This window comes from Ixodes scapularis, unplaced genomic scaffold (genome assembly GCF_016920785.2).
Source record: "Ixodes scapularis isolate PalLabHiFi unplaced genomic scaffold, ASM1692078v2 PGA_scaffold1__304_contigs__length_218370807, whole genome shotgun sequence".
Classification (NCBI taxonomy): Eukaryota; Metazoa; Arthropoda; class Arachnida; order Ixodida; family Ixodidae; genus Ixodes; species Ixodes scapularis.
In genome coordinates, this window is record NW_024609846.1 from 174214850 (window position 1) to 174227765 (window position 12916).

The 12916-nt window shown below is 40.3% G+C and overlaps 1 protein-coding gene across 1 annotated transcript; it reads right to left on the bottom strand.

The window, feature by feature from the left end:
- Positions 1-2479: 2479 nt before the first annotated feature.
- Positions 2480-12271, bottom strand: LOC120836091. The gene is made up of 6 exons (XM_040221463.1): positions 12233-12271; positions 11531-11546; positions 7791-7935; positions 4066-4452; position 3385; positions 2480-2737 (listed from the first exon to the last, which is right to left on the bottom strand). Exons 1-6 carry the CDS (start codon positions 12269-12271, stop codon positions 2480-2482), a joined length of 846 nt encoding a protein of 281 aa, XP_040077397.1.
- Between the last annotated feature and the right edge of the window lie 645 nt (positions 12272-12916).

Consider the following 12916-nt stretch of genomic DNA (forward strand, 5'->3'; position numbering starts at 1 on the left):
AAATGAAAACTGAGTTTGTTAAAATGTTGAATTTTACGCACGGAATAATAAACGAAGAGGACGGAGCACTGGACAAGACATCTTTTATGTAGCAACAAACAATATTGAAAGAGAACAAACGAAACATTAAGAATGAAACCTATCTGTTTATTCTTTCGTGTGTAAAATGAAACATACGTAGTTTCAATATTTTAATTCGTTTAATATTATAAACTTCATAACTTGAATCTTAAATATCCGGCGTGCTTTCGAGCTACCCAAACTAGACACGTTTTATAAAGTACTCAGTCTAATCTTGCCGGTGTTAGTGCACGCGCAGAGAAGTAGAAGTGGACGACGAACAAGAACATCCCCCCGGAGCTGGACCGATAGCTCCGCCATCTGCCATCAATTTCCTTATATAAACATGTTGAAACATATTTGTCTCGCTTTCAGAAAAGAATACTTAATTCAAACTTTGCTCGTTTGTTGTGTTAGTTACACGCTACACATAGGCGTAAAGTATGCAGTTTTAGACATACCTTTTGGCTTTCGTTTAGAAAACTGCGGATTTTTCAATAATTTCAATACTGGCCATAAACAAAGTTCAAAAATTGTTCGCTTTTAAAAATATCTGTTTTATAATTTGGTCCTTTATTTTGTAAATTGTGCAATATATTTAACCGTTGAATATATATTTTTAGAGCGACGACATTTATAGTTTATTTTGTTGAAAACTGGGTATTTTGATTGATTGCTTTTTGAGATTTTTATGGCGTACAGAAACGAAGACCATAATACGCCAAATTGCATTTGTCAGGCTAAAAATATTAAATGAGAAGAAAAGCAACTGAAGCTAATACCCCTGTCAAACGGGCATTTTAAAGGCCTTTAGAGCAAGCTCCTTTATGAAATCGGCGAACCAGCGCACGCCGTAGGGCACGTGCGCACTCAACATCGCGAGCAGATTGGTCAATTTCATAAAGGAGCTTAGTGAAAAGGACCTTTAGAACGCCGTCTGAAGGGGGTACAAGTCAATGCTATGTTAAAAGTGGTATAAACAGCCATTTAATTTTAAAATGTTATACCAGTTATAACAGATATAAACAGCAAGCCATTTTAAAAAGTTCGGAACGCGGGTAAATGGTATTAGAGGGTGATTTCCAAGTAAAAACAAGGGGTGGATAGGAAGATGACACCTAAAAAGTTTAGGGAAACACGAGCAAAGTATTTGGTGATAAACACGACAATGCAATAAGATGTGCATAGGAGTTCACGCTTCTCCACACTGCTTACCTTGTTCTACACCCTTCCAACAAAGCAGGTGCGAATGTGTCAGACGGGTATGACCAATTCTCAAGGGACACACAATAACCTCAAGATAACGTTCGTTCCCTGAGAGATTAACTCTCCCAGATTCCGAAAGTAGCCAAGATCAACAGAAGCTTGTTCTTAGCTTAAGCGTCTCATTCCAACTGCAATGCTGTATGAAATGCTGTTTTTAACAGAGGTCTAAGTAACTGGTGGGGCAAGGCTAAAGATGCTACTTCGAGATCGTAGACAATGCAGTCCATTTATCAGCCTTATAGTTGCCTGTAATGCCCATATGACTAGGTACCCCGAAATATTTAATGTGGTGTCCAGATGGAAGAGCCTGATTTATTTCATGAGGTACATGCATCGCAAACACATCTGTCTTATCAAGTATATGTGCAGCTGCCAGTAAAACACCTCCCAAATCTACCAAAAGTAGAGCTTTTAGTGTATTTTTTTTTTTGGGTTATATGTTTCACTGCGAATAAAATACCATAAATTTTCGCTGCAAAATTCTTGCCAGAGGTCCAAGTTGCGCAGCTTTACAGCAGGAACTGGAATATGAAGCAGAGCCTACAAAAGGCGATGAGTTAGAGCCTCAGTGTAGAACTCTGTGGAATTGCTACACGTCTCCTGCAAAGCGAGAAACTCTTGCTGGATGACCTGCGGAAAAACAGCCCGTTTACTATACTTCGCAAGTGTCTAGCGCACTACTACTCTTTCTGCGAAATTCAAGTATTTCTAAAAAAAAATATTGATCTAGTGGTTTTGGATAACGCTCAGTAAGTTTTTAATTGGAACCTGATGTCTATTATGACTAATACAAGTCTAATTAACACAAAGTGCTTAATTAGCCCACAGATAGTTATGATTAGCTCCAGATACTATGTCGCCCTCGCCGTATAACTCGCCAGCAGAAATCGCAGAAACGTAGCTTTGACGGGTTTTGTTTTTAAATTAGTGTGACTCTTAGAAAGTCACCCTGTGTATACCATATAGTAGATGAAGAAAATGATGTCGTGCCGTAAGATATAACTCAGAAAAGGATGGCCGAAGGTGTACTCATATCTTAATTGGAGGACGTTTCAATTCTTCAGCCGCAAGAGAGTAATGTTTGGAACTGCTTTCTTCGGATCTTTATTTCTTCAAGAGGCTGTTTGTGTCACTCGGTCGTGGTCTACGAACTTTATTTCTCGAAAATATATTTAGCCAAGCTCGCAGTGTGAGGCGTTAATTCAGTCTCGGTGGTGGAAAGGTGGTAGCTCTGAGCAACGTTTGCTTTAAACAGCCCCTTTGCCTGGAATATGACGGAATCTCCTTCGTGTATCAATTGTTCATGTTTAATGTCGTTCACATTGAAGTACTTCCATCCTAGCCCAGTGGTTGATTCAAACAGCGCTGCGACGTATCCCTTTATGGTAATGTTTGCCACCCATGGCACCTCCTAAAACAATAAAAATAAGAAAATACTGTTATGGTGTGACCCCATATTGATAGGCACAACAGTTTAAGAAGCGCGATGAAGGCGCCTGGACGTTCAAATTTACTTGATCCTAAACTTTTAACCATAAGGAGCGTAAACCCCTTTACTGGTTTGTCTATGATTCTGGTTGTTCTAGAAATGGCTCGTGGAGCTTCAACAGTGATATTGCCTTATTGAGCACCTAATGAGCAAAACAACAATCAAAATTACGTTTCTTACTAGTGTAAGTCGCTGTCACACTACTCACACCTCACACAAAAGACAGTCTGCAAACACGGGTGACCGCAATATCCGTGGTTCAAATGCCATGTGCCAAGTTTCTCCATGAACTCATCGCCGAGCGGCCTTCGAAGCACGGATCTCGCGCTGACTCGCGTTCGCACCTCTCTGCAGACCGTCTTTGTATGATGCATACGTGTAGTGACTCCGGTTGTAGGATTTATTTTAAAGCGGTTAAGAAACACTCTTGGGTGACGTGAGCAGCAACGTATGAGAGACGAACGATGGCTTTTAGTTGACCCTTCCCGAGACAAGTTCAATTACAGGACTCTTACGCCTGACTTCACTTTCGAACACGCTAGCAAACGTGTCTGGAAGTCTTCTTTTACTCTGTTAGTGTCTAAACGATGTTTTTTTTTTTTTCAGTCGCCTTTTGAACTTTTGGTGGTTCCGTCGAGGCTTAGGGCAAGCTCGGACCTGAAATTATATTCCACTTGTTTCGAATGGAGCATCTGTGGAAGCCAAGCTTAGAGCCGCAAGCTACCGTTGACGCGTTCATAGTAGACAGCCTTCAAAAAATGGCGCCCACTGTTGCTGGCTTTAGACGCGGCATTCACGAGTGTGTCTATTCACATTCGGTGACAATAGCAAGCGGATATTATTCTTTAGAAGGAGGCGTGGGTGTGGCGACATAAGTTTCGTGTTTATATTCTTTTGCCGTGCTTTTCAATCGGCTTAACATGAGCAAAACAGTAGTTTGTTACAGGAACTCAAAGCGGATGACTGATATTCTTTAACGTTGAATTATTAAAATACAGTCTTTAACAAAAGCGTGTGTTTTTTTTAACGACCGGCAGCCTGTATTTTTTAATAAAAGAAGTGAATATTTTCGAAACGAAAGTAATTATTTAAATATTTTCGATTCTGCGTTTTGCGGGAGGCAAACACAGTTTCGTTCAGTATAACTTCGTAGAGAGATGATTCAATACACGGTGCAGTTATTCAAGAGCGTGTTCGCACTGTAACATTTAAACAGGTGGTTTATAAAAAAATGTTAAATTTTACTCAACACTTGCGCTTTGTTGACGTACCACTTGGCTTGAATGGTGGCTCCAGGGGGTATTCTCACATCTTGTTTAATCAATTGTTGCGTAGTGCGTGTTTCGACCGTGGTGGATCCAGAACTTTTCTTCAGTGTTGTTGAAAATTCTGAGCTGAAACTATATACTAGTGGAACTTCTATTTTGAATTTGGCCTTGACGGATAATTCTGCTCCACTGGTGACGGTCCACATAAACTCGTCTTCCTGTTCTATTTTCTCCGATATGTGAGCCTTACCTTCCACGTCGGACTGATTGTTGTGAAAAGTTTGTACATACACTGCAGACAACTCTAACGATTGTACTCTAGCAGTACCGTACGTCACCGGGCCGGTGTCGAACTCCACAGGGGGGTGTCTGCATTGAGAAACATTAAGATCATATTACAGTGCAATACATTCGATAGCATAACCATGGTTTCCCATCATGCGAGAGAAGTTTGGTCCTCGCTGCGCAATCACAGCAATCTTAAAAATGAGCAAAAAGGTTTTGTTCTTTATTATAATAGCGCTAACATGGCAAATACTTTGAGTGCCAGACCAAAATCATAATTATAAGACAATAATGTTATTAGCAAATTAACCAATACATTTCATAGTATTCAGCAACAACATTGCAGTTATTGCGCAAGGATACTAAACAAAAATACGATAAACACAATATACGGAAGGAAGAAAGAGCCCACATATCAGACGAAACTCAAGCACACACAAAAGAGAGATGAGCACAAAAAAAAAATTGCACGAAATCGTGCTATAATACTAATAGTGAAGAAATAAAAAAAAAAATAAACCTAGAAATCCTTCGGACCTAGGGGTCATACTTTTTCGTACGAATTCAAGCGCCACGTGAACGGTGCTTTATCAGCTTACAAAATTATAAAATACGTTTAATAAATGACGTCTCGTAATTTCTTTTCCCTTTTTGTTGCTCGTATTCACCTCAGCCCCTCTTGTGGCGAATCAATTAACTACACTACGTTTTCCTTTAAGTCCGCCCTTACCAAAACCACGTTCCGAAGGAGCCAACCAATGAACGCTAACAGTGCGTCGTCATTAGCTCACTGTTTTCGGGGGTTCGCTATGACCGGCTAGACCAATCACACCCAGAAAAGAAGCGGATTATAAAGGCGGATTCAAACTACTCGATTCGTTTCCGCCAGTCATAGCTAACGCACAAAATTACGAGGCACTTTTGGCGCCGCTTCATTCAATTCATAGGATTGTAATAACGGCTGCAATCGGACTTTAAAAAAAAACATAAAAAATATATATAAAAAGAAAACGAGGTAGAGTTGTATTTTAAAGTATTCGATCCCGTGGATTTGAATATTCCGTTTGTTTTCCCAGAAGATGTAACTAAACGCAAGAAAACACAAAAAACCTCCAACAGTCGTGAAGCCATACAAGGATCTTTGGTGTGCCAAGCGTGTGTCGTTCGTGTGGGCAGCGCGTGCAATTGCCAGCTTGCCAGGTATATGCCCTCGCACTGACACCAGTCGTGACGTCTCTTTCCGACCTTTTTTTGAAAATAGTGAGAGTGCGCGTGCATAGCTTTCATAGACGCTGAAGATGCGCGCGAGGAGCGGAGGTTCCGGAAACACCTTCTATGATGTCACGCCCCGGAAGAAGGGGCTTGGACGATTCTCTCGAAAATTACTTTCTGCATCCTCCGTGCACCACTTTGAAGAATAATTTTGATATTTGTGATCCTGGACGCCAAACGAAGATGATTAAGGAGTTTTTGGTCCAATACAGAACCGATCCAGTTCCCCTTTAAATGAAAACGGAGCATAGGGCGGGAACCGTCGAAGTTTCCAAGCCAGGGGCTCTAATCTGACACTCGGCGAACGAGTCGGCCAGGAATTCGGCGGCCGTGAATGGCTGACGCCTTTCTGGGCCATGGCGCCGGCCAATCACGGTAGTCGAATTCCCAGTTGTCTTCTGCGAAGTGTCTAAATGAGAGCCCTCATAAGTAATTGATAATATGTCTGAACACCTGACTAAACTATGCAGCGTGACGCAGGCGGTGCTTCAAAAAAAAAGACGGTACCTGTAAAAAGTGCATTGCGCGTTGTGTTTACTTCGGCCCTTATCGCCGCGGAGCATGTGAATTGAAATGTTAAGTTTGAAAAATAATGTCCGAGCGAGGCTTCCAGCCTTCCTACAGTATGCAAATATATGATTCATACAGATGGATGGCGATCGGATTATTGTATTTATTTGACGAAGTTCTCTGATCGTGCCGATCGGGCGAGCCGTCATTCCGGAAGCAGACGGTGCGAGCGAGGCCTTCTGGGAGTAACCGTTACGTAGCTGAAGTATGCTTACTTGTTCTCCCTCTATTTTTCTCTCTCTCTCTCTTTCTATTTGTTTCTCTCTCTCTCCTTCTCTCTCTCTTTCTTTCGATTTTTGTTCTCTTGCATAGGGGGTATTCCCCGGACGTTATATTGTTGGACTTTGTTTTCACCAACATTATTAGATCTGCGAGTTGACAAGCTCTACGGAAGAGCAGCGTTCGAAATTGGTTCTTTTCTCCTGCCTGCACGCGATCAGGTACGGGCGTGTAACATTCCTAGTGCTGCAAGCATCAACGCTTCCCCGACAACGACGCTGATTTGCACCAAAATTTTGCGCAAACTTTATATTTACCATAAAAAAAAACTTCTGATAGAATCCTATTCCACCGCAGGCAATGTTCACCCAATGTTCCACCGGCTTTTGCGCAAAGGTCGTGGGACCAGCTGAAGAACGACACAGACACAGGGCTGTGTCTGTGCCTTTCTTCATCTGGTCCCTCGTCCTTCGCGCTTTTTTAATTCTCAAGTATGCCGTACCAACTCGCCCAAGCTTGAACTTTACCAGATGTCCATTGGGGATGACTAAGTTCCGGCTGTGTAAACATACACACAACACAATATTATTACGTTGGTTTGCAGCGCATGCTCAGAACTAGCTCCCATTTATCGTTTAGCAAGAGCAACAATTCTGATTCCCTGGAATAGACGTTGAACATCCATCCGAGTGCACCAACACAATATTGATACTTAAAATAAAAATAAATACATATCACTATATATAAACAAATATGTTGACACGCTACGAGGTGACCAAAAGATAGGGCCTCATTATAAAGGTGGGATTTAATTAGAAGTAAACACTAATTATTCGCTCATAAGTACGTTATGATTGGTGCAGTGTTTTTAAAATTCAATCCTAAAGTTTATTTAGAATTTTATACAATTATATTAAATAAACCAATTAACTGAAGAACAGTAAAAAAAGGAGCAAACCTTGTTTTAACAACAGTATGCAGTTATTATTTTTGGTCGGTGTTTCCACGTCTTTTCTTTTGCCTTGGTTTGTTTGGAGACAAACGACGTCTCTAGCAGTGACCTCTTTCACTCCACTTCTCTATAGTTAAATGACATGTCTACTGGTAGATGTGAATAATTAACGCAAGAAATCTGTGGATTCTGCCCTTTGCTTTGAACAGTGTGAAAATAAGCAAACGACACGATGGAGGCAATCATTGCGAGGGCAGCCCAAGATCACATATCGGGAAACTTGGAAAGTCAGTAGTGCTAAACAGCGACTTTTGGTTAGATAATTCTCTTGGTAAGCAGGTGCTTTCAATTTCTAGCGACTGTAGCTTAGCTGTGTTTTTATTCGGGCCAAGAACATAGCGCAACATACTTTGCAAGCGTTTCGGCTTTCCCAGTGGCACCTCGGGTTTTGTTGTCTCCTTCGATATCAAAAGTTAACACCCTTTCATTGTGAGAGCAGTTCGTCACGAGGAATTCGTAGATCACATCTTGAACATCAAAAAGGTGGCCGCAACCTAAAAATAAAAGAAAGAAGGTTTGTGCTCTTTTAAGAACTAGTAGAATTTACTAGGTAAGAGCTATAGCTGCTTGTCAACTATGCTACAAGATACCTCGTAACCGTAAATAATAAAGGCCAAGCTAGTAACGTTTATTAGCCTCAAAAATAGAACCTATGTATTTCACAAGTCGTTCTCAAACCCCCGAACCCAGGTGGCACTAGTCGAGGTCCAATTCAAAATTGGCGAGAATATTATTAGCGCGGAAATTGATTTTATTTCCACGCTGCCTGCATGCACATTTGGATACGTATTATACATTTAACACTGATAATGATTTAAAACATAGAGGACATACACATACAACACAGATGCGACGACACGCTAACTTTTAGTAAGAAGTAACGGTACATACAGTAATTATTTACGACATTTACGGTAAAACAGCATAGATGAAACACACACACCACACACGCGACAATACGCTAACTCAATCGCTGCACTCAATGGCCCCTCATGCGTCTTTCATGCTGATCATTTTAAAAAAGTCGGTTGGTTAATGATCACCTCGTTCGTGAACGACGTTACAAACGTGATGCTGCTTTCGCACCAAAATTGTTGTCGAAGATTTTTGCTAAACATACCAAGGATGGTCTCTCATGCTAAGAAGGAACGGTACACATAGCAATTATTTTCTGCAGTCTGTAAAACAACGCCCCTATAGGTACCCATCTGTCATGTTCTCGCTTCCCCGTATAGCAGGAGCAGTTATGAGCTGTAGCGCGTTTGAGAGAGTAAATATATAGTAAAAATATAGTAACGATCAGGAAAAGGTATACTGCCGCAGTTCCTAACTTTTTACTATTTACCGCGCGTTTGATGTAGCAAATGTAGCTAGTCAAAAGGTAGTAACGCTAATCAAGGTAGTAACTGCTGCAGTTACTAACTTTTTGCTAACTTTTTTCTAAGACTGTGCAATTAAACTTCATTGCCCAAGAGTTGTAAGCGAGTTAAATGCGCGGAACCTTTGATCTTAGAAACAAATCATAAAGGTATGCAAATTTGGTTAGGACTTGAAACAAATCCCCATTAACCCTAAAATTGACAACCGAAGCTTCACAAAAAAGAAAACGAAACAAACTTAGGTCTTGGAAAGTTGAATTGTTTTTGTATCATATCTTCGGCTGCCACAAAAAAACAAAACAAAAAACCAAGTACGAAAGTCAAGTTTGCGGAGTGTATAAGCAGGGACTGCACAAGGGTTTCAGACATTTTTTTTTCTCTTCTCCGACAGCGTGATTTAAAACCTGTTTATCATAATCCGACGCTTCACCAGAAGGTTCCTTTTATTAACGGCAGACGTCAACGCCAGGGGTTTATCCTTATCCCAGTAAGACCCTCGTTTCGAAAAAAAAAAAATTCAATCGACTCAAAAGGTAATCGACTAACCCTCCCCGGATGAATATCATTGCTCTCCTTTTTTGTTGAAAGTAGTAAAAGCTGAAGTTCAGGATAGAAGAACATTTCTCCCTTTTCATTCTGTTTTTGTTTGTGGCAGTGTTTTACGGCGCTTGTGAAGATGCAACTGCGTTAAAATTATAGTAATATCTCGAATATATAAAATGCTAAAACATTGCCATGTGCAAATATATTCACAAATTCATATCAATGTATTAATGAAGCAGTTTCGCTGAACAAACGTAGCAACGCAACTGAACAGAGTTTCTTTTCTTGGCAATGTGTGACATCTAACTCGAAGAAAGTAGACTTCTTATCGCTTCTGCACTTCATTGGGTGTGTAAATTGCCTTGGAAGGCACATTCAATTGAATAATCGCAAAATTGCACATGAGAACCGCAACGTGTATCTTTTTTATTACGGTATTGTTTTCCGGTGAGGTCGTGATCGGTATGTTCCACATACCGATCACGACTTCACCGAAATATTGCAGCAAGCTGTCGCTCGCAGCTGCTTGACTAAGCCAAAAAGCCATATCGGGAGCCGCAAATAAGTATTCTCGATCATTAGAGACTTGTAATTTGGGTTTTGCTAAATCGTAGGCCTGTATAAATTCCTATTTAGAAGCTTTTAGAGTAGTTCATACTACACAGTAAAGCCTTTTCTTTTTTCTTTTTTTTTTTTTACATGCGTGTTTTGGAGGTGTCTGTAAATGGTTTCACCGTCAGCAGTTGGAAACAAATGAATCAACACTTGTAATCTACGAGTGCGTCTGCACAGAAGCAACTCATGAGATTGCACTTCTAGGAAAACACTCTTGAGCAAAAATGGGTTGGAATTGATAAAACAAAAGCGGGCAACGCAAACGAAAAACGCAATTTGTTTTTAAAGGTTTTTGATCTTATTATTTACATGGCAACCTGCATCGCCGTTTTGGCAAACATGGCGGGGAACGTTATGTACGTTACGTTTCTTCTCAAAACTATTAAACACGTTTTTTTTTTGTCGCTTAACATGGATAAAAGCTAAAAACAATATCATGCGAAACTCAAGACTGAAAAATTAAAAAAAAATCATTACACAACATTCTTAAAATTAGACAAAAATACATCCTTCAGCAATTTGTTACGTTCCCTGATTGTTTTTTTTTTGTTTTGTTTAATGAAAAGGCGAAAATATCAGTACACAAGGGTATGGTCGGATAGTTCTTGGGTTGTCTGCTCTTCCCGATACTTAAAAAGGATCATGCAGAAATGTGTCCTTACTGATTAGGAGGCAATTTTGACATACATTATCAAGACATTTTAACGAAAAAGATCGTCTTCGTTCGCTAATTGATACCCAATTTAGGGTTGCCTTCATACTGGTGACGCTTGCTCCAAGTTGATAATTATTCAAAACAAGTGTAGCACACTGGTTCTGAACTTTTTTCAAGTTTATCTATTCAATTATTGTCCCAGACAATTGTCGCGTGTTCCATACATGGGCGAAAAAAAAATAAAATACAACGTCTCTATAATTTTTCTTGATCCCTGTCGGAAATGTCGTCTTATAAAATTAAAAATAGTTACTGCTTTTAGGGCTATCGCATCTACATGCGATTTCTACGTTAAATCAGTAGACAGCGTAACACCAAGTACTTTACAGTTGATTCGGTTTTAATTATTTCTTGATTTACTACATAGATAAAATGGGACATCTAGTCAATCTTATGTGCACACACTTCTTAACGTTTAGATTCATCCACCATCTGAAGCATTAAAGAAATTGTTCATATCGGTCTGTAAGGTATTGATATCGTTCACATGCTTAAATACCCTATAAACAATGCAGTCATTTGCGAATAGTCTTATATTTATATAAGACTATTCGAATATATTACTTATATCTTTAATATATTCCAAAGAAAGCACAGGATTTAAGACGGAACCCTGGGGGACACCGGAAGTGATACCTACACATTCGGATTTTTTACCTTTTAGTACCACACATTGCTTTGGTTCGATCAGGTAGTCCCTGAGCCAAGCTAATAGATTACTTTAAAAAAATCACATCATATTACTTTGCAAAAAATAGGCAGGGTCAAGACTACTTGCGTGACTCTTACAAATGATAACATATTTGTGAAGTGAGTGGCTAAATTGTGTGTACTTACTTTGTTGGATGGGAATCTATTGAAAAGAAAACAAACTGAAATGAATATCTGAACGGAGAACGGAGACATTGCTTCCGCTTAAATTAAAGCCTGGAATGCCTTTTAATTCAAACTTTACTGGTACTACTTTATCCATGCTTATAAAAGACCTACGGCGTTGAAGTAGGTTAACGATTGTTAGATTGTAAAGCTGTTATCACTATGACTACGCCGACCTTCGCTTCTGTGCGGCATATGACATGCTCTGCTACCCGACGCGTGGTAGAAGTATAGAAGTTTTAACTGTTGTAACAGTGGCGGAATTTCGTTCCTTTTGTTTGCGCAGTAGGCGTGTCATTTTAACGAGACTATTTATTTCGAAACTACTGGCTCAGTATATAAAAATGGTGAAGCCTCGTGATCGCTCACGAAGAAGCAAGTTTAAAAAATTATCTACGAAGGACCGAACAAGCAGGTTTATCAGTACACATACTTATTTCCACCTTAAATCGAGATGCAGCTGTCGCTACGAGCTGATGGGATTAATCAAAGAGCGCCCAAATCGCACCGCCATGGTGTTCGTCTTGTTTCGCACCGTCTCCTAACATCCCTCAACGAATAATACACAAAAAAGGCCTAACGACTTCCTTTTTTTATGCTGCTTGATTGGTCCCATTACCTCGTAGCGCCGTATAGCGTTTATTTACTCAGTGTTACGCTTACCAACGAGAGAAGGAGGTGAAGTTGAAAACGTTGCTCCATGTTACCCGTTCAATAAATTGGGTAATTCAGTCTCCTGCTTCCCTGTCGATTCATGCTTCGGTCTCGATCCGTTTTATGCAGAAAAAAGAAATCGAGAACCACCATAAAAAAATTAAATCACAACCAAAAAAAAAAAAAACGAGACGTCAAGAACATTTAATTGAAAAGAGAAAGTTCGGACGCCTTTGCCACACGATGACGTTAATGGGAAGGCGAGCCCCGGACGCCACAATTGAGTATCCTTTTCGCTTGTCTATTGAACTGTCATTCTAGCCCTTCCGCAGCATGTTCACGCCACGTGCTCGGAGAGCTCACACCCAGGGGCTGCTAAGAACGGGGACCTTGCTGACGTGGAATGCACGCGGCAAAAGTGCCCTTGTAAGCTCGGACTTAGCCCACACCACCTAAAATATTGATGCCAGTGAACAACCTTATTTACCTTGACCTAACGTCATGTCGTCTCCTTTTACGAGAAGGGTAGTCGCGTGAACGGTGCTATCGTTTATAATTTCGTAAAGTGTTTCCTTGGGGAGGATGCAGCCTCCCCACGGAAACCATAGCATTGAAGTTTTTGAACCAGCACTGTGTGACTTACCCGATCGAATGCTTAACTCAAATCCACGAAGATTCAAAGAACTAATTATC